The sequence below is a fragment of the Leuciscus leuciscus genome (genome assembly GCF_965113295.1).
Source record: "Leuciscus leuciscus genome assembly, chromosome: 10".
NCBI classification, from domain to species: domain Eukaryota; kingdom Metazoa; phylum Chordata; class Actinopteri; order Cypriniformes; family Leuciscidae; genus Leuciscus; species Leuciscus leuciscus.
In genome coordinates, this window is record NC_138734.1 from 43,799,378 (window position 1) to 43,824,283 (window position 24,906).

Consider the following 24,906-nt stretch of genomic DNA (forward strand, 5'->3'; position numbering starts at 1 on the left):
TTATTTACTGCTGCTTTTAGCTTACAATGATTGCTCCATTCTGAACTGTGTAGTATTATTTGTTACCAATTTTTATTAATGCTATTTACTATATGTACAGCACTTTGGTCGGCCAGTGGCCGTGTGTAAATGTGCTTTATAAATAAACAAACTGAACTGAAACTGAAACTACTGTAAATTAACCGAAACTCATAAGCTACTTGTCTCACAGACCTGAGAAATATATAGAAAGCTTGAATATGTGTACTTTTAAACAAAACAAAAAAAAATTCTCTCAAAATCTCTTTTTTTTCTCCTACTCCCTTGATAGAGTGAGTCGTATGTCTGAAAACTAAGCTTATGTCTTCTATATCATTTTGTCCTATGTTATCAAGACGCGATTCGCACCGGTGTTAGAGAGCAGGGAAGCTTTATTGGCTGTTGCCGAAATTTAAAGTTCGGTGGATAGGGGAAGCGGAGCGGAGAGAAGTGGCGCGAGCACGCGGCTCATCGCTGAGTGTCGCACTCTACCCCATGATGCAGAGCCGGCTGAGAATAAAAGTTGCCGCACACAGCAGCGCCAATGAGAAGGACTTTTTTTCTTTTGAAATTGATACTATTTTTTATAATAAAGAGCACAAAATAATTACCTGTTAGCCTATGTTATATGCTCCATTGTATAACTTTATGTCTACATATTTAGGAACAGATATTGGGTTCTGCCCAAAGTCAAGCAACATAAAAGTAACATAAAAGTAACGAGTAACGTAAAAAGTTACTTTCCAAACGGGGTAACTAAGTAAAGTAACGGTTTACTTTTTTTAAAAGTAACGAGTAACGAGCAAACACTACTTTTTAAAAGTAACTTCCCCAACACTGCTCTTATCTGCATATGGTATAATATGATTCAGTCAGATTTCTTGGTAACACTTTCATTAGTAAGGTTCATTAGTTAACTACATTAATTAGCATGAACTAATAATGAACTGCACTTATACAGCATTTATTAATCTTTGTTAATTTCAACATTTACTAATACTTCAGATATTGTTAACATTAATGCACTGTGAACTAACATGAACAATGAATGACTATTTCATACAACTAATGTTAACAAAGATTAATACTGTAACAAATTACTCATGATTATTTCATGTTAGTTAATACATTAATGTACCTTAAAGTGTTACCGATTTCTCCACAATAAGCTAAAACAGGCGACTTCTCATGAGCTGAACTGTTTTTATTTAGTATAGCACTTGTTTAATCAAACTATAAAGATTATAAATCATTCAAAATGCATTTTCTCCACTTGTTAATTTTCATAGAGTTGGAGTTATGGTGTCATGGTGGTGTTAATACAGTTCAGAGTTGTTTTTAAAGAACAATTTTTGTACTTCGTCACTAGATATCATGATGACCTCTTTATTAGTGAACTTTAGCTCCATTTCTCATCTAACAAGGCTTTGTTTATATGGCTGGACAGACTTTTTTTGTTAAGTAACCTTGTGCAGAAACACAAAGGCAGTATTCAACACAAGAGCAGTTCATTTGAGGATAACAATTGAGTTTTGACCTCATTTTCTGTCTAAACTCTTCAGTATATATATCACTATATTGGTGAAAAGTGGGTTGCACTTCATTTTACAGTACATTTACTTGTCTAAGAAAATACTGGGTTAAGGTTAGGTTTAGGAGTAGGTTCAGAGTTAGTACCTAGTTATTACAATAACCATAAGTACATAGTATGTACATGTGGAACAGGACTGTAAAATAAAGTGCTACTGGTCTGAAAAATTAATTAAAGACTTTAGGAGTGGCCACATTGTATGTCTTATGTCTGTTACATAAAGTAGATTAATCTAAAAGTTGATCTTTATAAGATAGCTTTGATAGTGTTATCGTGGCTGTTTATGCAACTGGCCCCATAAATCACTGACATTAAATAATAAAACCGTAGTCCGGACAAGTGCTCGTCTCCTTTATTAATTCAGTCTTGAGTAATACAACACTTCAGATGATACTATAGTTTACTCTTACAGTTATAAGTACATCTTGCACCCTAGCGACACAAAGCGGGTGGATCTAAACACACAGACACTTTCTCACACACACACGCACGCGCACACACACACACACCGGAGCAGCAGAGAGAAAGGAAATGAACAGGAGAGATGGCTGGGAATGTGACCGTTGCTGCTCAATCAATACTCAATCTCTCGCTCGTAATCGTTCTCTTACTCCACTCAAACAACTGAAATGAGCTGGACATCCCAATGTCAACATTTCAAAAAAATATATACTGTAGCACATTGGTTGCCTCATCCCACATACAATGGTCTCATGGTCTAGTGCAACACAGAATGTAACATCATTAGGAGTGTGAACACAGACAAATAAAGCGCACAGACAAGTGACACTACAAATAAAACGAACACAACTAGAGTTACATGAGCCCTTCTCCACTCGGGAACCGTTATCAGGTTAGTTTCAGGTGTTTGTTCGCTCACGTTCACGACCCGTCTCTGTGCTTCGCCAGGCATGCAGACAGACAAGCACACAGACAGCTCTGCTTTAATGAGAAACACAACTGTGGATAAGCGTGAGATTACGGGTGGCACGTGTGCCACTGAGACTGGAAAGGAAAACAAAATAAAGTGAGAACTAAGTGATGATGGTCCACTGGCCTGTGTGGGAGGAGCCAGGCTTCTGTGATGACATCAGTCAGCGGTCTGAAAGCCTGCTGGGGAGGGTGGGGGGGGCGAGGGGGAAGTGATGTATGAACAGCAGAGGAGTGTGTGTTACGGTCCTGTGGTGCTTAAGGCACCGGGACGACACGCATGGTGTTGGTGTAACCGGATCCTGGGCGCCAGCCGGTCAGGACGATCACGACATCACCGGTCTTGAAGAATCCACGAGCCTTTCCTGAGAGAGAACAGAGGGTTTGATGTGAACAACCGGGGTCACAGTTCAAAGGGTAATATAAAAATAGAAAATATACTGGCTTTTTCCTCACAAATTCCGTGATTATTCATTTTTATTCTTTTAGTTTTGTGCCGAGTAATTGTGCTTCCTTAGTAAACTATCATTTTATGGAATTTGTATTTAAAACAGCCAATAAAATCTTCTTCAGTGTAAAATGTAACTAAAGGTCCTTGCAAAAAAACACACAAAAAAACCACCTTTACATTGACTTGCATGAGAACAGTCTATGGAAATCAGTCTACAGAACATCTGCTGTATTTAAAGTGCAAAGATTCAGTAAAAGCGTTACATTTAAGTTACTCTGATGTACAAAATATGTACAGGGTTCCTGCAGGTTTCAGCAAGTCAAATTTAAGACCTTAAGACATTTTAAGACCATAAAGTTTGAAATTATATAGTTTGAATAACGAACGCCGTGCTACGTTAGATTTCACAAACGTAATTCCTATGGACCAGCTCACTTAGCACTGCGTTCGTGACTCGATTAGTCGAGACTGTTTTCCAAGATGACGCCTGCCTGTAAACGCGTAATGTACTGTCTTTATAAAGTATCTTCTTATTAAACTGTCTGTACACTTACAAAGTTCTCAATGCTTCGGTTTGCATGTAGGGACCCTCATTATGCCACCGTGTTAGTGTGAGGCTATTTTGAGCCTTGTTAGTGGTATTAACTAGCGATTTACTTTTACTTACTCTGTGCCCCATATACTAGCGTTATAAGATCATCTGTTTTTAGAGATAAAACTCTTTACATTCGATTTTCATGAAAACGCACCCCAGGGAACGATCGACTCCATGTGTTAATTACCCCTAGGTTCATTTTTCACAGGAATTGTACTTGAAGACATTTTAAGGCCTTAAATTTAAAGTTCAGAATTTTAGACTTTTTAAGACCCCGCAGGAACCCTGTATGTAGTTACTTGTCAAACAGTTATGGGTGTTTTTTTTCAATGCATGATTTCGGCTGGATATTCTAATAAAGGCCTTTCACAAATATACCCATTTATTGTAGTCTGAACGAAAACAAAAACAATGAAAAACCTCCATGATGCACAAGACCTGGGGCCTCATTTATAAAACGTAGCGTATGATTTGCGTGAGAAGTGGCGTACGGATGAAACATAGGACGTGCGTACGCACAGAAATATTCGGATTGATAAAACTGTGCGCACGCACATCCTACGCAGTTTTCCCTTAATAAATCACAATCAATTCTAAATGTAGCGCAGCTTTTGCGGCTTCATGTCACGCCAATAGTTGCCCATAAATAGTCCGTGAAACGCCCACAAGTTAATATTCATTGATTGCGAAATCATGGCAAACACAGAGAGGAAAACCAAGAAACGTAACTTCACTCAATGTGAAGTAGAAATTATCGTTGGCGAGGTGGAAAAGTGGAGTAAGATGTTGTTTGGAGGGCACAACATTACTAATGCAAAAAAGGCACTTGAGTGGCAAAAGGTTGCAGACGCCGTTAATGACCTCGACCGTGGCCGAAATATAAAAGAAACGGTCGGACATCAAAGTCGATGCTAAAAAGCGTCTAGCGCTCCATCGCCAGAGTGAGTGTTTTCTTTTTGCAAATATATGTTCATTTGCATTTCTGTTGTAATCTTCGTTTGATTTGGTTTGTTTTACACTGCAGATTGATCAGACGGGTGTTCGTGTGGCTGTTAACTGTAAGACTTGCTTTGTGAAGTCTTCATGTTATTTATGAGAGGCAGTATTGCCATTTCTTTTACACAACGGTCTACAGTTTCACACACTCTCACGTTTCTTCCATCTGCCGACGGTGTCGCCATTTCTCATTTCAGCCGTTTGTGTGCGTACGCCTAGGTCAGAGTTTGCCTGAAGGACCGCACATTTTCCCGTCAAGTTTGCTTTTTATAAATACCAATTATTGCGTGGAGAGCGGCGTACGCCTTCTTTTGTGTGCGTACGCAACGTTTATAAATGAGGCCCCAGGTCTCTTGGCAATGCTACTCTAACTGATCTACAAATACAGATTCATTGCTAAAACGTGATCATGGATGAACACAGTCAAAAAGACAGAACGGTGTATTTGCTCGTTTACGCTCAATGAGCCGTGGAAAAGAACTCAATGTGTCACTCACAGGCTGTGTAAGAGGCGGCTTTAAGTGTGTGAAACCTGTGGGAATGAGTACAAATATGCGCAATCCCTACAACGAAATTCAGGCCCTGTAACACAAACACTATTCAACCACAGCAAATGAGACGAGTGAGTGAGAGGAGGCGGGTGTGTGTCAGAGAGAGAGAGAGAAAGTGCAGCTGGTATCAGTGTATTGATACTGTGGAAAATGAGTACTGGAAACATTTCAGATAATTCAGTATCAATATGCATAAAAAAAATCTATATTTCTGGGTGTTTGTGTTCGGAACGACTTGAGGGATCCTCATCTTTAAGTGTGATTTACTCCCTAACCATTTACAAGCGAATGATGACTAATGTATTCAAATTTGTTTAGATTTTTTGTAGTATTTTCCCACCTTTAGTAACATCTGTTTCTTGTGCAATAACATGTGTGTCTTACCAAGTTCCATGGCAAAATTGACCCTCAGGTCCACATCCTCGGCCCACACATCATTAGAGGGATTGTTGTAGAGCACGGGGAAGATGCCGCGGTACAGATGAGCCTGCCGGGCCGTCTGCTCGTTACGGGTCACGGCTATAATTGGGGCACGTGGGCGGTACCGGGAGATCAGATGAGCAGACCTGGAATAGAAGACAGGAGTGTGTGTTAATGAAAGCTGGGAAAAGAATGGAGAAAAAAAAAAGATCTGTGATGCAAAATGTCCTGAGGATTCCAGCAAACACTTCTGACTAAAGATAAGATGGTCAAGGACAGCTATGAACAGACTTACCCTACACTGCACACCCACCCACACTAGCACACACAGAGCTGACCCACACACATGTGACTCAATCTAATTAAGGTCAAACCCTACTCCATTCTGTTTGCTTTGCTCTTGCATAGTCCCCCCCCCCACACACACACACACACGTCTCATTCACAGCCATTCAGAGGAAAAGGGTCAGGGAATGAAGAATTTAAATCAATTAAAATAAAATATTAATAAAAAAAAAAATATTACACACATACATATTTACTACAGTTTAATTTGGGGGCAGTACTTTTTTTTTAAATAAATGTTTTTACTTTTATTCAGCAAAGACACATTAAATTGATCAAAAGCAGCAGTAAAGATATTTATAATCTGACAAAACTATTTCAAATAAATGTTCTTTTGAACTTGATAAACACACTTTCCAAACTTATATGGTTGTAATTCAAGAATGCTTTGGAATATCGCCCTGAGTTTCCTCTTGTTTTAACTAAGACACTCTGCAGATTATTGCTGCAGTGAAAGCACTTCAAATGAAAGTTTGGATAAGTTATGGAAGTTTAAATTTACTGTAAATCAAATGTACTGTACTAATTATTTAATATAAAATATATATTTTACTAATTTATTTTTAAATTTATGGAAAAGCAATAAAAAAAAATAAAAAAATCATGTCTAACCAAGCTGTGTTTTTTTTATTTTATTTTTTACTTTTTTAGGTGCTGTACCAAAAATAGCCACCAGGTGTCACCCACATTCTATAGATTTTTTTTATGTATTCAAATGTGTAATACAAATTATAAAATTTCTGTCCAAATATCACTTCTATCACAATATATGGAATCTTCAGATTCAGACCTTTCCGAAAGGTTTTGATTTAGAAATGTTGAAATATGAACACTGACACCGCCCACTAGGAGAGGAGATTGCTAAAAGAAATTGTACTGCTTCCATGGTAACGCATTCACAGGATGAATTGAGTTTGTAAGCTTTTGAATGATACCCAATTTATGATGATTACTAAAATATGTAATATGAAAAAAGGCAATATATGTATTTTTTATTTTTTTTAAGAACGCCAATAGCAAACGAACCTGTTTTTCCTGATAATCATAGCAATCAGCCGACTTCAGATAACCATAACTTTTGTTACCGACAAACGAATAAATAAATAAAAACAGATTTGGAAAGGGCTTGAAACATGCTTTCATATGGTATGAAAACCAGTAATAAGTAAAACTTCACCATGTGATGGGTTTTCCAGGATCACATCACACATATTCCAGCCCTTTGGTCTCACCTGTGGGATGCTGAACTCTCCCCTCTTACCTGCCGGTCTTGGTGAGCACGATAAGGGCGCTGGCGCGGCATTTGAAGGAGGACTCGACAGCGCCAACAGCTACAGCATCTGAAGGATCGCGAGTCAGAAGAGTGGAGCGCCTCAGCTCCTCAAACAGCTGCCGGTGGAACGTGGCTGCCTCTGCCTCACGGGCAATCTGACAGCGCCACCCGGTGGAGGGAGGGGGAAGGGAGGGGTTATACACAACCATACCGTCAACCACTCAGACAGAAAGAAATACAGCGAGACACATGGACAGGAATGTTTATGCTAGTCCTGTACTGTTCCAAAGCTCTCGAACAGTCATTTAAAAATTATTATTTTCTCATTTAAATAATTATAATAATTTAAATAAATTAGTATGATTAACCCTCTGGTGCTCTTCACGTGTCGGTCAAAAAAGACCTACATTTTATTTTTATTTCAATGAAATGAATGTACTATATTTTAGTTCAATAATGTTTTTTGTTTAATATTTTTTTACCTGATTTTGATTATATTTACGCTGTATTTATAATCTATTTATTCACTTTTTGAGTTTCCGACTTGAACAGTCATGAATCTTGAATGCTTTAGAGCACAGATTTAAGTTTGATCTCTTTCAAAGACAACACTCAGCAGACTATTGCTGAAGTGAAAAAGGTTTTGAAAAGTGAACTTTAAAAACACTTACAGATTTTAATGTTTATTGTTATACATTTTTTTGCAAAAATAACATTACATTTTTATATGAAATACATATTTTTCAAAAACATGTTTTACTCTAAAACTGAGAAAATCAAAGCCTAAACAAGTTGTGTTCATCTCTCTTGTTTGATCTCTCAAAAAATGAGATTTAGATTTTTTTTATGATTGTGTTTGGCTGCAGTACCAAAAGTTTCTGCTTATTTTTGACCGCAAGGAGCACCAGTGTGACTTTCTTTCAGGACCATTTAACCTGTTCTGTCCATGATTTTTTGTGTTTACCTTTACCAAGTTTCATACCGATTAAGAAAAAAAAATCAGAGCACTAGAGGGTTAAATTGTTTTTTAAAGTGAATTCTGACTTGTAATTATAAAAGCTTATTTTCCGGATTCTAGCGTTTCCTTGCAGATGGACATCATTAACATTGACAGTGTGCCATGTGTCTCTCCCATTCCTCTCTGTCTTCCAGTCCTCTACTGTCCCTGCTCTGCCTACTCCCTGACTGTGCCGAGCCGGTTTTCCACATCACTTCCACGCTGCCGCCTACCTGCCAGACCCAGTGAGGACTATAAACGCAGAGGCCAGGATTTTAAAGGAGGCCTCCACAGCGCCAATGGCGATGGCCTCGGCGGGGTCGGTGGAGTGGCCCAAACAGCGGCGCAGGTCCTCAAACACCTGCCGATGAAACATGGCCGCCTCTGCCTCACGAGCGATCTGATGCAGCCAGCGCATGATACGACAGTCAGAACACAGCAGAGAGAGATACGCACATACATGAGACAACAGAGGTGAGGAGAGTCAAGAGGAAGAAGATCAAAATGAATTGAGTGAGGAAAAAGAAGAGAGAGTAGAGAAGACAAGGAAGGGAAATTAATGCAGGTGTTAGTTCAGAGGAAAAGGTTAGTACAAAAAAACAAAATGAATATTAGAACACATCCACACTCTCTCAGTAAATTATTAAATGCAAATTAACATTACAGTGAAAACCACCACCATAAAATCATGAATATTATTTGACATATGGACATATATAAAACAGTGACTAGTAAAGTGTGAGGCTGTAACGGATTTGTGATGATAGAGTAAAAGAAGTCATGCAAAAGAAAGTTAAAAGATCATATGACTTCAACATGCAAGTCAAAATGAAGAAGAAAGGTTGAGCACATGACAGGAAACCATGCTGGTTTTCAGAAAGCGTTGAACTCATTCCCAAAAGAACAAACCAGCTTCAAGAAAATATAATGTTTAAAGGTTTGTTAAAGACGAGGGACTTGGAAATAATCACCAGCAGATTCAGGCCATATCTGTGATGACTGGGCAAACATGTGACTGCTAACTCAAACATGCACACCTTGAGCACAATGCAGAACTGTTAACAAGCTCATCAAGAACTGGCAGAGGAAAAGTGTCTTGTAAGAAGGCTGTTGTCTGTAACTGACCCTGACAACTGAGACAAGTGAAGGCAAAACACATGCGGATGAGAGAATGAAGGTAATGAAGGATGTTGTGATATTCAAGAAATGTTATGGGTTAAAAACAAGACATACAGTGGGGTCTACATTTTTACAGTACATTGAAAATTTAGGTCTCAAAACGTAATTTAAAACTTGGGATTTTTATTATTATTGTTATTAATTTATATAATATTTCAGATTCTACATTATTTCTAGGTGATTAATCAAATGCAAGTAAATGAGTGACATTCGCTTTGTAGAGACAAATACCAAAAACAATTTTGACATTAGTCACACTTGATGATATAATTTGCAATACTGATGGAAAAGTGCTTTAAAAAAAAAGCTTCTCATTTCTGCTTTAAATGTCCCACAGACCTCCACTGTAAGTGCATTATTGTAAACAATTCCCATTCTTTTTACAAACAGAGACAAGAGACAGCATGCCACAAAATGCCGTCCATTATTTGCATTTAACCCGTAAAATTCCTTTAAAAATTGTTTGAATTAGTATTTTTAGATGAGTGAGTTATGCACTAATAAAATGTACGAGTCGGGTACTAAACCGTTAAGCTGTCTAACAGTGTTAATGTGCCAGTCAGTAGGGGGCGCTCTCACCATGTGTTGGGTGCGTACGGCCTCCAGAGGATAGTCTCCCTTCGCAGTCTCTCCGCTCAGCATGATGCAGTCGGCACCATCCAGAACAGCGTTGGCCACATCACTGCCCTCGGCACGGGTGGGACGAGGCTTCTTGATCATGCTCTCCAACATCTAGAAACACAGGAGACTTCAGTGGGCTTCAGAATACAGTGCCAGTATTAGGGGTGTCACAATACAAAGTATAGTTCACCCAAAAAATAATAATAAATCAAGTTTTCAGAGTTTTAGTGTCAGTACTACATTAAACTAATATATAATGTTGAATATAATGTATAATAATGCAGTGGGGGATATTTGGGTGTCCTGATAATGCCAAATATCTGATGTTCCCAGTAAAAACTGGCCTACATTATTTTAAAGATATCTGGTCAGTGACAGTGTACAAGCATGTACTTCTAAATTAATTCAGTATTTTCATCTTCAGAATCATGAATATTGTTATTCTGGCGTCTCTATTGTCCTGTGCTTTGGGTTTCAGCACCAAGTCCAAGAATATTCATTTACACACACAATGTAATATCAAATTTAAACTTCACATTTACTTTACTGGAGCAATTAAACTGTAATATTGAGCCTATTTAAATATCACAGAAGAGTTGCTGATTTTATAAATAATTAAATAATGTGAAAACTCATATCTAAAATGGAAAAAAAAATTCCAGAGGCAGAATATTGTCTAGAAAACACATGGATAATACAGGATTGTATCTTAGCTGACCTGTGTGGCACAGATGATCGGCTTTCCTGCCTTGTTGCAGCGACCAATCATCATCTTCTGGGCCAGGAACACCTTTTCCGTGGGGATTTCAATTCCCAGATCACCACGAGCGACCATGATGCCGTCACTGGCTTCCATGATCTCATCAAACCTGGCAAATAAAGGGGACACATTCAAATCCAAATCATTTTTCAATCACATATTGAAACATAAAACAGCTATTCATTACTACAACAAGCTCATTGTTTCTGCCTTAAATTAATACGTTTTTAGCTAACTGTGATTTTGTATATGTACATTTCTGAAATACATGGTTCCCTCTGATAACAGATCACTCTAAATTATAGTGTGAACTCATGCATTTTCTATAAAGCTGCTTTGAAACGACGTGTATTATGAAAAGCGCTATACAAATAAATGTGAATTGAACATATAACATCTAGTACTGCATATTGTGCGCGATGGTCAGCACACCTGGAGAAAAACGTTTAATCCACTCACTTGCGCACACCCTCGTGGTTCTCCAGCTTGCTGATGATCTTGATGTTCTTGCCCTTCTCTCCGAGCACCTTACGAACCTCATGCACATCAGCTGCCTTGCGAATAAAGGAGGCAAACACCATGTCGACTCCCATCTCTACACCGAACAGCAGGTCCTTGATGTCTTTGTCTGAAACAGCAGGAAGGTCGACTGCGGCCCCTGGCAGATTCACACCCTTCTTACTACCCAGAGTTCCTCCATTCTCAATTTCACATATCAGATAGTCAGAGCCTGACAGAGAGAGAGAGGCATTAAACCACAGACTTATTAACTTGATACTAAACTTCAGCAACAGCAAAATGGGTGAAATAAAAGATTGATCAATTCCTTTGATTACCATGTTTTCAATAAAATATATAGCCACAAATCTATAACTCACCGATTTCCTGGACCTGGAGAGAAATGAGTCCATCATCAATATAGACCTTACTGCCCACTTCCACCACCTTGGTGATGTTCTTGTAGTCCAGCCAGAGGTTATCCTCATCACAGTTCTCCATGAGAGAATCATCTAAGGTCACTTTGATCAAATTTCCCTTCTTCAGCTCAACCTCAGCCGTGCCACTCTGGAACAGACACATGCATATTTGCAATATTAAAACAAATTGCTAAGGGAAACATTCTTATGGTTTTAAATACTGACATTTCTGTAGAACTATATGGTGTTTTATAATCATCGCTATTATTATATGCACTAATAACAGCTAATTCAGTAGTATACGCTGATCTAGACCAGCGGCAGTAACAGTGGGACATCTTTGTATCACCTTGCGTTGAACTGAAATGAGTAAACTCACCCCTTTAATGAGCCCGGTTCGGATTTCTGGCCCCTTGGTGTCCAGGGCGATGCCCACTGGCCTGTAGTGGATGCTGCCCGGCTCGAAACTGGCACAAGCTTGACGTACATTTTTAATAGTTTCTCCATGATACTGAAATAGAGAAGAAATCAACACTGTGCTTAACAAATCAAAGAAACACTGAATGTTGAGAAACTACAAATACATCATAAATGTCTCTAATGGAGATGTTCTTTGTGTAACAGCTGATGTTAAACAAGTGCACTTGATTGTCTCACAGCAATATAATTATCTAACAGCGCAGGTTACGTCATTACAACCTTCTATTTGAACACACTCACACACACGCAACGGTCAAGGCGTGTGCCTAGACGAGCAAAACTGGGTCACACATATACTCAAGCTGTGCACAAACGATTAGACATGCTCATGTGCATGTAAAGTGTGATATGACATGATGCAAAGTTCATCTGTTAGAGTTTGATCTACTGATCACGCTCTAATAAACCAGGTTAGACGAGCACCTTTGATCCATGACGTTACATGTGTCATACAGCTGTAGTACTAATCACTTAATCTAGTCACTTTCACTTCAGTAGCTCCTGTACAGAAAGCTCGACCTCTACACACACTCAAGGTCATTCATTTTGCTGGCAAACAGGGCACCCATAGGCATCTGGTGTGGACACACAAGCTGTTTGTTTAAGAGTGTGAAATGTTTGTATAATATGGCAGAATTAGTTTAACCCAAAGCCCACCATTAGCTAAGCCACAAAGGAATATATGAGGGGCAAAATGTCTATGTTCATAAAATGAGAACAGTGATTGTTAAACGTACACTTCCATTCCTGGTACTAATTAAACATGTTCACATGTTTTTTTGTTTAACCTTGTATCTTTAGTTTCTGGAATAATGATTGGCTCAATGGATATTAACCTGAAATAACCTTTCTGGAAAGGTCTGGCTCCAAACAAGCCAGAACTGCTTGAGAAAATTCAAAGAATGAATTCAATTCATAACACACTTGTGACTTATCCAGAAATCTGAGATGAATTTTACTTGAAATTTGATGTCATAAGCTCGCAAAACTGCACAAGACATCGCAAAGCTCTTCTCATAGCCAGCGGCTTCTGAATGAACTATTAGTGTGGAAGAGATGCTGTTGAGACATGATAAGCTCTCTGCTGGGAAGGCACAGATAAACTATTTATAATAGGCTCACTGTAGATTAGGTTACACACACACACACACACACACACTCTCTCTCTGTGGCCTTTGACCCTGTACATTTTTTTTTTTTAAGCTGTGAACTAAAGACGTTTTAGTATAATTTCTGGTAGAGAATGGCTTGCATCCATTGACTGCACAACTGATGTTGGACATATATAAATAGAATTAAAGAGAGAGAAAAGAGAAAGACAAGCACAAGAGTGTAAATAAATGATAAATAGTATGTACCTCATGTGAGCCATGAGAGAAGTTCATGCGAGCGATGTTCATGCCAGACTTGATCATCTCCTTCAGCATGTCCACAGAGCGGGAGGCCGGTCCTGTGGTCACATGACACACAATGAACAATCAATTCCTGCTTCCTGTGGACTTGGGCTATTTTAAACATACTTAATATGCTTTTTCCCCCCTCCAACATCCTATGTCTGTTTCATTACATGAAAACAATCCAAGTCAGAACAATGACAGATGAGGGAGAGTTTGGTAGATCTGTTTCAACACAACAGCACTCATCAGACAGGTCAGGATTAATTAAACACATAATTGACAATCCACCAGAGCATTTGCAGAACTGTGATCAAAGGAGGCTTTTGCAACTACCTTATATTTCTGCTTTATTACAAAAGGAAATCATAGTTGAATCTGCTGTGTGTCGTAGGGCTGCAGCTATAGATTATTTTTAGTAATCGAGTACTCTACCGATTATTTCATCGATTAATCGGATAAAAAATTGTGGTAATAAAAATAGATCCAAGAACATGTGCACATCAAAACATGCAAACTCAGAGGGTTTAAACTTTTATTTTGAAATCCCGATGAACACCACATTTAAAAACAGGTATTCTCGTGTAAACCCGAGACGTGCTCCACGCATATAAATGATAACAGTGCAAACTATGAAACACTGCCGGTTTTTTGCATTCCCAAATGCACGTTATTGGAAACCTAAACTAACAGCCCATGCAGAGACTGTTGGAGAGACTCCATGCCCATGGAGCAGCGTTTACTGTGAATGGAGCTGAGGTACTTTTAACATGTAATCTGCACAGATGTAAATAAAGCGTTGTGCTTCTCTGTGGGGAAAATACAGCGCATATATTTATTTAACTAAATCGCAGCCTTTGTGATTTCGCAATAGCACTATGCTATATTATGATTTTAAATGGTTTCATATATATATATATATATCGCATAGCCTTAGAAAACAGTGTAATAATGCGGTTCATGGATTCTAGTCCATGGAAAGCGCCACTTCCGGTATTTTGCCGGTTACTCGACACGGATAAAATGCAATTTTTTTTTTTTACATCGAGTACTAGCCTTAAATCGAGGAATCGGGAAAGCCCTAGTGTGTGTGTGTGTGTGTCTGAGCATCCACTGACCGATGGTGCAGATGATTCCAGTGTTGCGGGCGATGGTGGGCTCAGAGTCGATGTCCAGCAAACACAAGTGCTCTAGGAAGGTGTCAGCCATGGCAGCATTGAGCTGCTGCGTCTGGATGAAGGCAGAACCCATATCTTGAGCTTTAGTGTGGGGCATCGTGGAAGAAGCGGGTAATATCCTACAGAGACAGAGAGAGAGACAGAGAGAGAGACCAATGAAATGCCATCCACATGATGAATTGACTAATCAGATGTCTGGTGTGTCTGTGTTTAAGACTCCAAGTCTCATTCTCATGATGGACTGAACAGCTAAAGTAGAGACAAGTGATTTAAAACAAGAGTGCATCTTGAAGATAAACAGCAGACTGTAGTGATTAACCCTGATTTAAACTCAACAGCATAAACAGTGACAGGAACTAAAGCCATAAAAGTCCAATGCATTTTGCTGAGAATTTAGAGTCTCAAAGTCAGCTAAATAGTTAACCTCACACTCCTCTGCAATACTGAACATGTCAGATCTGAACCTCTCTGTGTGTGTCTGTGTGTAAAAGGAATGTTTACTTTCCATATTATGCAACAGACTCCAGCACTTAGAAACTATGAACATATACAGTTAATATAACATTCCTTCAGGTCAGGGTTCCTCAAATCCAGCCACTGTCCTGCAGAGTTTAGCTCAAACCCTGATCAAACACACCTACCCGTCTTCTGGTAACTCTGAAGACTTTGAGTATCTTGTTCAAGTGTGTATAAGGTTTGGATATCAGGAACCCTGCTTTTAGGTCTCTCAATATCACCCAAATCTCATGATCAAAGCAGACAAGAAGTGTAGAACATGACCTTCACATTCACAGCATATGGGCACTGCATTCAAGTGGTGTAATCTTTGGTTTAAGGCTGGCAAGCAGACGGTTTCTGAACTTATACGTGCACCAGCGAACTTCATCAGTCTGTCTGAAAACAAGTTACATTCCATGCAGACTCAAAGGTTCAGTGGTAAACACATATTGCTTATACTTATGGTGGTGTTTGCAAATAAATACAATGGGAAAAGACAAGCGACCTGGGGTGAAATCGAGGCAATCAAACCCAGTGTGGAAATTACTTCTATAGGTTCAAATTAAGAATCTTAGGTTAAGACCAGGGCTTGAATTTCGGCACGGGATTGCGGGTATTGCGCATAATTTTAATCATTCCCGCAGGTCTCCCACTTATAATGCGGGAAATTCCCGCAAACATTGGTTCACTTTAGCATGTAGGTTGTATTAGTAAATTAATCCACACAGATTATAAAATCAAATTTTAAAACTGTCTGCGAGACGCAATTTCTCAAACAGCGCGAGTGATTCTGCGGTGCTGCAATCTTCTATCTCTCGTCTCTCAACATGTGTTGCACAAGGCAATCATTAAGCGCGCGCTGCAGGGGGCGATAATACACTCTCGCGTTTCAGGAGTCGGGATAGACGGAATTGTCAGTTCCATAATCGGGCCAGCACTGCATCATGAGTAACTAAAGTTAACCATTTGCACGTCTTTTTAAGTCTTACCAGTTTAAACATTCACGCGATTTTAAACTATTCGCTACTTGCGCGCTGTCTGAGAGATGTTTCTCTGCACACATAGAGTAAAGCCGCCTCACACACAGCTCACGGGTAACAAGTTATTTTTCGTGGATTATATCGCTTTAACAGTCAAAACCATGCGAAAATTGTGTCAATTTCGGTCTTGGTGAGTATCCTCTAAACCCAGTCGGTTATGTCTTAAATAAGCATAAATCGCATGTGACCGTATAATGAAAACAGGACCCGTGCACTAGCTCTTAAAGGGACAGCAGACATATGTGTCTGTCATTCATTTCAAAACAACAAAACATAGCTTTCATTTTAAGGAATCAGGATTAATAGCCTATGTATTTAATTTAGTCAGGACTAAAATACTACCCAGTGTTATTTTACATCTGATTACTTTAATCAGTCTCTGTTGTATTTCTGAATACTACTGTTAGACCTAAGCAAACACTTCTCTCTTTATTTCTCTTTATTGGTATCTTTATTCTATTGTATTTATTTGCGCTAGTTTTTTCAATTTAATTCAAAGATTGAAATCAAGCTTCCTTGAGTTGTGTAAATTCTTAAGAACAAAATTACCCCATTGTAAAAATGCGATGAGTGAGCATACATTTAGGCGAAATAAATGTAATAAAAAAAAAGTCTAAACTCCCCCCCCCCCCCCCCCCTCAAATAAAAAATTCCCCCCCATAAGAATCACCTATAAGGGGGGATTTCCCCCCCATTTTCCAAAATGAAATTCAGGCCCTGTAAGACAAACTGAGCATTCACATGTTTTAATTAATATAGTGGTTTAGCAATTTAATTTTACAATCCCCCCACACACACACAACCCCAATGAGCTGGTCTTTGTGTGTTTGAGCTGACCTGGATTCTTTATCTTAATGCGGAGATTGCGTATGTTACTAAAGCTCAATTTGAAACTGAGGTAAGCCACCTCACACACCCTGAAGCACAGAGAAGTCACGTGACATCCAGCCAATTACAGCCCTGTTGGCACACACACAAAAATCAAATGAGATGCATTTAATAATGCAGAAAGATGACAGATTATGCATTAAGAAGTCTCATGGGAGCTTGTTCTAGTCACATCATGACCAAGGTATGGCACCAGGATGGGCTTGTCGAGGACTTTACTGCACTTGCTAATCAAATAAAACCACACAACATTCCACTCTGATGATGTCATGGTGGGCTGTTGTACGTGAGGAGTTTCACATCACGGCACACACACTCTTCATCACGTAGTAATGTGATGACTAAGACAGGCAGGGTGGAAAATCCAGGTCCTCGTGTAGCGCACCACACACACACACACACACACACACACACACTCAAAGTGAGGGGGGTTAATCCACTTCCTGATACTACAGGAAATTCTGCAAAATGTGGTTTGTGTAACTTAAGATGGTAATGCTACTGGTATTTATCTGTTGTCATTGTATTGATTTCTATCATGCTATGTGGCTCATCAGACAATAGCCTTAGCATCTGATGCTAGCCAGGACACTGAAGGTCAGTGCTAGAATGTCACATGAATATCTTGTATTTATAGGCCTGTTTTATAACCACATTCCCAGCTTTATCTCCAAAAATCCCAGCTATGAAAACACAGCCTGTCTCAGAGCCCAATGAAAAGGGAGAATTTCACCTACAATCAATTCTAGAGTTCTGAACAAACTGCACAATATAAACAACTGCAAAATTTCAATACCTCAAATCATGAGGCTTAAGAAGCTGCGCTAAAAATGTTAGCGTTTGGAATTGCACCTTCAAATACCGCAAAACAGACATAAATATCTATATATAAAAATATAAATAAAAATGCAAAAGAAACAGCCAAGTCTACCTATAGCATGTACTGCTTTACACAAGTGTTCTGCATGTTCGGCACAGGTAACAACCAGCACATTACATTCTCCCAGTCCTAAATCTATATATCCACAGCTGCATCGGGTCATATCTGTGCCTGACCTCATGTCATCATCGTGACAACAACATCCGTCACAGCACTGATGCCGTCTAACTTTAGAGCATGTATTAATCCGCCTGCATCCAAACACACACTCAGTCAGTCACACTGATCTTAAAGTGCCCCTGTAAACAATAATTATAACCCTTAAAACTCATCTTTGATCACCAAAATTACATATTTAAAAGTTTTTTCCTTGAAAATACTCCTGCCTTTATAATATCTAGAATGTAACCATGCGCGATACAAGTCTGTTCTCTTTATTCTATGATTCAGAAATATGACTAATAACTGACACCCTTGCCTCATTTAGTATGCGTGGTTCTATGAATATGCAAATGTGCCCCGCCTCCACTCACTCAGCTCAGAGATCCACTGGTTGACGATCACACGTTGATCTGATTGGTTACAAGGTAGTTTGTGACGTCAGAAACACCAGCGATTTCAAAGCGTGTGTTTGAGACTGTCTTTGGTTCACTGCAGCTTTAAGGAGGAAATACTCAGCAATGCTGTCGACTTATGAATTTACACATGGTTAGTCTTAAAGCACATTAAAAACACCACATAGACACATAAACATTTCAAAGCTTGAGTTTCACCACAGGGGGACTTTAATGACTATATATAAAACTATACAGTGCCTAAGAAAAGCCTAGTTACGTCACTAACCAGAAACAGCAGCCCTAAACCCACCTCCACCTGTAGGCCCTTCGGCTCAGGGAAACAAGGCACCGTGTGTCTGTCAGAACCTTCCAGAGGAACCCCAGTGTGTGTGACCTCCTCTCCCCAAACACAGCACTGCCGAACGGGACGCCGGCCAGAATGAAGCAGCACGCATTGCACTGCTGAGGAGTTTGAGCACTAAATCCTCTTCCCTTAAGAGAGGATAAAACACGCAAGCCACACGCACACGCACTGTCCTGCACGAGCAGGCCTTTACTAAGACTCCAGGCCCACATGAGTCGACACACACACACGCCGTTTCAGATGTGGACCGGGCCACTGCGGGCAGTCAAAGCCCACCTCAGATACTGTAGATCACATTACAAACACTGGACTAAAATAGGAACGGGATTCCATAAGGACTCTGGACTGGCTGGGATTGTACCAGTATGAAACGCAACAAGCTTGCAGTGGTGTGTGTAGAAGTTCATATCTACTCTAGTTCACATTTGCATGAAGCCTAAAGGTGCTTTTTTACTGCAGCAAAGAGAGACTGAGGTGAGTCTGTTCTCTTTATTCTATGATTCAGAAATATGACTAATAATAACTGTGCACTGGGCCGGTCTGTGTCACTGCAGAGCTGTGGGTGTGCTTTACTGGTATAAGTCTCTTCTGCTGGTTTTTAGTGACTAAAAAGTCTGTATTATGCAGGTCAGCCTGCGCACATCCATATTAAAACGCCCATACCTATAGGCTAAACACGTAATACGCATGTCCACGCCGTCACCATTTTCTCAGATTCACGTTTTTTTACACAAAGATAATACTTTACAACATTTTTCAAAAACTTGCACCTTCTCGAGCCACCGAACACTGTTGTCGTGCAAATGAACGGTTAAATGTTTTCAGTTAAAACGGTGTCGTGTGATCAGCCCCTAAGTTATCAACTAATAATCTTTGCAATGGAAGTGAATCAATCAAAAACTTGCTTTATCTGGACAATAACTTTATTCTAGAGCTGCTGTAAAGCCAAAACAATCTCTGTTACTTTAACTAGTTCCTATTATCACTGTAAAGCTGCTCTGAAACGTATCTATATTGTTAAAAGCGCTATATAAATGAAGGTGACTTGATTCAGAAATATGAGTAATAACCGTGCACTGGGACGGTGTGTGAAAGGCCGGTTTGTGTCACTGCAGAGCTGTGGGTGTGTTTTACTGGTATTCAGTCTCTTCTGCTGGTTTAGTGGAAGCTTTTGAAATCCTCCTAACACAACGTTACAGAAACAATTCCCATATTGCGTCGAGACACTCATTGCAGAACTGAAAACAGCGTCCCTGAAACGAATGGTGCAACGGTTTGATTAAGTAAATGTCGAAATGTATACAGTGCCAACGGCGTTTATAATAAACCTAACTTGCTGTCTGTTAATGCATACATGTTTTCAAGTTATGCATGTTTCAACATGGCCGAGCACAAATCAGGATTATGCATGTGCTCCATTTCAATCCGACTCATAGGAAGTCCAATTGGGATGACAGGAAGAGACAACACTCGTTGGTGATTCTCAGACACCAGAGGCAATAGATCAACGACATCAAAGCAGATGGGACATTCTTTGTGAAATAATTGTTCAAAATGAAATTAATTTATTACAGAAAATATATAAACATTGTTTTTGAAATAGCCCATATGTTATGAATAAAACGAAATTTATTATGATGTTGGCTTGGCAAACTGCCCATTATAATTCTCCTCTATTAAATTCACACTCAGCTAACTACGTCAATCGAAATGAGCCAATTTTACACTGCAAAGATGGCAATGAAGCGCTTCTGAACTGGCAAATAAGGTGTTTTTACACAGATTGTTGCACCTAGGTAGCATACATGCATTTACACAGCAATTTTCAACTGTATGCTTTGATATTAGCAGCTGAGGTTGGTCAGAACAGACATAATTATGCCACATAATTATCATTTACACACACAGAATTGAGCTGGTAAAATGTTAAGAGTTCTCCATTTAATTCTGCATGACGCACAAGCTAGAGTACAGGCCAGTTGAAATAAAGCCAGAATCCACCTAGAAGAAAGAGAATCAGACTCCACTGATGTAAAATCTTAAAATCTAAAACAAGTGTTTGCTAAACAAACACAAAAACGTCAATTTCCTCCCTCGCAGAAACACGATGCAGCATCATAATTATCATCTATCATCAATGCACCCACGCAAGGAGAGCCAGACTGCGCTTCAGATCACCAGATGCCCGCAGGGGTGTGATTCTGTGCCGGTGTCATTCATTCATTCACTCCACACAATCAACACTAAAGCCTTAATGCATGCAGTGCACGCCTTGATAATGAAAATAGGGCCTGTGTATACCGAAAACAAACTGCGTACGCGTTCAGCGCCTCTCTGGAGATCAAATATAACCATCATCCTCATTCTGTGTTCACACAGGTGGGTTCTGGTCTAGTCATGGTGTGGCGGATGCGCTGTGGGTCACGTCCCGCCTCTGCGTCACATTCCCCGCCAGCAGAGACTCCGGCACGAGGTGCGCCCACGCAACATTCGAATTCGAATTCATTCAAAAAAAAAAAAATTAATGACGGTTGGTCAACTGCCAAAATTAAAATTACAGACGATAATGAGTCTCTGGAGACGGTTAATATTAGTCAGCAGAAAAACGCGGAAAACGCAGTGAAATGTGGTTATGGGTGGGAAACGGTTGAGAAAACTAACTTTTACCGGATTAATTACAAAAAACAGCCTAGAAAACGATTTAAAACCCTTTACAAGGGTAGGTACGTACTACGCATTGACTGAAAAACGAATCAGTGCTATTTTATCAGTGCAGCTACTCTGACAGACGACAAACGTACCTAAAACCGTACACAATACAGTGGCTGATGGAGAATTGAAGTATATGAGTATTATGATGTTGATTTCTGTAGGTGCTGCTGCTGTGAAGACACTCACCTGCGTTTGCTGATGGTCGGCCGTGACTGATGCGCTCCTGATCGCGAGCTCAAGGTGATCCGTCAAGCCTACCGGGACTACTTCCGTCAAAGGCACGCGAGCCTGCGTGCGCGGAGGGATACTTATGACGTCGAACTATAAAAATGTCACTATAACTGTTTTTTTCCAGAAATATTTGACCATAAAATTCCAGAGGAACATATCTAAACGTGTGTTTGCGTTTCCTCAATGAGACGAAGAGTCAATTAAGCTCTTAGATCTTTGTAAACAAACCCTAGCTTCCTGATGGCGGATTATGAAACGCGAAATGAGGGAAGTGGAATGATCCAATCAGAGCGCGAGACACGGCACGATGCAGGAGCACGAGGAGATCACGTGACAGGAGGATGCTGCTGTGCTGTTGTTAAACTACAAATCAATGACAACGACGTGCTTGTCAGGGATATTAAATACGTGTTTAAGTAATACAGTGGATGTATTGTACATATAAATCTATTCGGTTGTTCATTTATAGAGTACACAGAGCGATACTGATGCACTTCCGCGTTAATCCATCTAATGGTTGAGACTCGCGCAGCCGCACGTACGCCAGCATCAGACTCCATCTGTTAACTCTTTAATAAGCAAACACTGAGGACATTTTACCGCTATATGTCACGTATATAGATCACGTTTGTGAGCACAGCACTCTAAACAAACTATCATAACGAAATGACCATGTTTATATTACAAATACCACGAGTACCATGGTAGTACCATGCTTTTTGGACATTTACCATGATGAAACCTTATTGTTTGGACTTGTTCTATGGTGGTACTATGTTGTTGGCCATGTACCACGGTAATTGCCTGTTTTTTTGAACGTGCACCATGGTAATACCATGTATTTTGTACTTGTACCATGGTAGCACTATGTTTTACCATGCATTTTGGTACCATGGTAATATGGTTCGTACAGTAAATATGGTAATTCACCAGTACCAAATCATTACCATCTGATCATACATGATGTTTTACCTTTTGATGCTGTCATTTGTAGTTACTGGCACTAGCTAGGGACATACAGTGGTGTAATTTACAACAGGAATGTAAAACATATTAATTATATAAATATATGAGTATACAGTATTTGTGTCTCAGAAAGAGGTATGATATATGAACATGATAGTTTGTTTAGTGTTCTGATGCATTAATGATCAGCGCCCTCTAGTGTACATATCACCAATGTCAATGAGAACATCTGATTCAGCTCAGATATTCACAGGGTCTGGTCAGATAAAGACATATGAAACATCAGCATCAAAGTGAGTATAAAGACAGATTCAAATGCACACTTACAGCACAGTTGACAGATAATACATGTATGCAAATAAAGAAAATAAGTTTTCTGCATCTGCATTTTCATATCTGCACTCTTTCATTCTGTGCATTAACCCTGAAATGAGGGAACGAATATTACATTTACAAATAATCGAATGTTCTCAAAACCATATGCATTGGCCTTTCATCCTGTAACTGATTCTCTGAACTGGTTGTAACTTCTGCTTTTAAATGATCTAATTAAACCTCCTCGTACAGTGCATCTGCTGTGTGTTTGACTGCCATCGTAAGTGCAAATCTCATTTACACTCTGAGGTCAAAATTATTTTTGTGGCAATAGCTTATTTTATATTGAACTTGAAATATTCTGCTTTAAATCCACACTAAAGACTTATTTTTTTTCTCTCTGGCTTTTGGTTCAATGTAATTTTATGAATGTGTGTGTGTTCCTGTGTGTTTTTGTATTTATGTATTTGATTGTCTGAAGTGATTGGTCAGCAATGGCTGTTTTAAATGTGCTCTAGAAATAAAAGTGCCTTTGCCTTGCTTTAGTAGGCACTTATTTTGAATACTATCCCTCATGGTATGGTAAAGTGTGTATGAATACAGTGAATACAGACATACTTCTTTTGTCACATACTGTTTTTCGCCTACTATATAGTGTGGAAGTATGTGGTTTCGGACGCAGCCGATTTCTGAACGACAGTCAAGCGACACAACTAACGCTTCTAGGTCATGTGATAGGCTTATGACAGCATGCTGAATGTAGTTCGTCCGGATTACATTAATACTACACACACTCGTACTATATAGAACGTACTTTTTCAAAATAAGTACATACTCAAGAGACTATGCGGTTTTGTTTCATGCACTCTTTAGACGAGCACTGGAGCTCTGTCCCAGTATTCCTCCACCTGTCCCAGTATTCCTCCACCTGTCCCAGTATTCCTCCACCTGGTGGTCACAGGCGGAGGTGTTTCATCTGGAGGATGTTTTATTAGTGTGTGATTTTCAGGCCTTTTGCAGATAAAATGCACCATTTGTGAAAAGAATCCCTGTGGATAAACTATTAGAATGATTTCTGAAGGATCATGTGACACTGAAGACTTTGATCACAGGAATAAATTACATTTTAAAATGTTAAAATAGAAAACAGTTATTTGAATTGTCATAATATTTCACAATATTACAGTTTTTTTGTTGTTGTATTTTTAACCGGATAAATGCAGCCTCGGTGAGCAGAAGAGACTTCCTTTACAAACATTACAAATCGTATCGATCTAAAACTTTTGAACGGCAGTGTATGTGCATTTGCTGCTTGTTCTGGACTAATACTGGTTATTATTTGAAGATGAGTGTTTTGAGACCAGCTTGTGTGTGTGTGTGTGTGTGTGTGTGTGTGTGTCCAGGTGAAGGTGTGTATCTCACCTGCTCTCCACGACTCTCTCTGTGTGTGTGTGTGTGTGTGTGTGTGTGTGTGTGTGTGTGTGTGTGTGTGTGTGTGTGTGTGTGTGTGTGTGTGTGTGTGTGTGTGTGTGTGTGTGTGTGTGTGTGTCTGTGTGTGTGTGTGTGTGTGTGTGTGTGTGTGTGTGTCCAGGTGAAGGTGTGTATCTCGAATGTTCTCCATGACTCTGTGTGTGTGTGTGTGTGTGTGTGTGTGTGTGTGTGTGTGTGTGTGTGTGTGTGTGTGTGTGTGTGTCCAGGTGAAGGTGTGTATCTCGAATGTTCTCCATGACTCTGTGTGTGTGTGTGTGTGTGTGTGTGT

The 24,906-nt window shown here is 39.5% G+C and overlaps 2 protein-coding genes across 4 annotated transcripts in view; both read right to left on the bottom strand.

Moving 5' to 3' along the window:
• Positions 1 to 1,945: 1,945 nt before the first annotated feature.
• pkma (pyruvate kinase M1/2a) lies at positions 1,946 to 21,953 on the bottom strand. 3 transcript variants are annotated; one of them, XM_082182355.1, is made up of 11 exons: positions 21,822 to 21,953; positions 14,637 to 14,815; positions 13,483 to 13,574; positions 12,024 to 12,155; positions 11,606 to 11,792; positions 11,187 to 11,457; positions 10,686 to 10,836; positions 9,926 to 10,078; positions 8,401 to 8,567; positions 5,517 to 5,698; positions 1,946 to 2,904 (listed from the first exon to the last, which is right to left on the bottom strand). In XM_082182355.1, the coding sequence occupies exons 2-11, from the start codon at positions 14,791 to 14,793 to the stop codon at positions 2,798 to 2,800; spliced, it is 1,599 nt and encodes a 532-aa protein (XP_082038481.1). In that variant the 5' UTR covers positions 14,794 to 14,815; positions 21,822 to 21,953; the 3' UTR covers positions 1,946 to 2,797. The 3 variants fall into 3 exon arrangements, with proteins under 3 accessions (XP_082038481.1, XP_082038480.1, XP_082038479.1); XM_082182354.1 differs by lacking the exons at positions 8,401 to 8,567; positions 21,822 to 21,953 and adding exons at positions 7,159 to 7,325; positions 18,870 to 19,150; XM_082182353.1 differs by lacking the exon at positions 21,822 to 21,953 and adding an exon at positions 18,870 to 19,150.
• LOC309507925 (uncharacterized protein) overlaps positions 16,509 to 24,906 on the bottom strand; it is a 267,629-nt gene continuing 259,231 nt past the window's right edge. The window contains exon 2 of the mRNA XM_082182392.1: positions 16,509 to 16,951. The gene's annotated coding sequence lies outside the window, so the exon portion shown is untranslated. The remainder of the gene's footprint in view (positions 16,952 to 24,906) is intronic.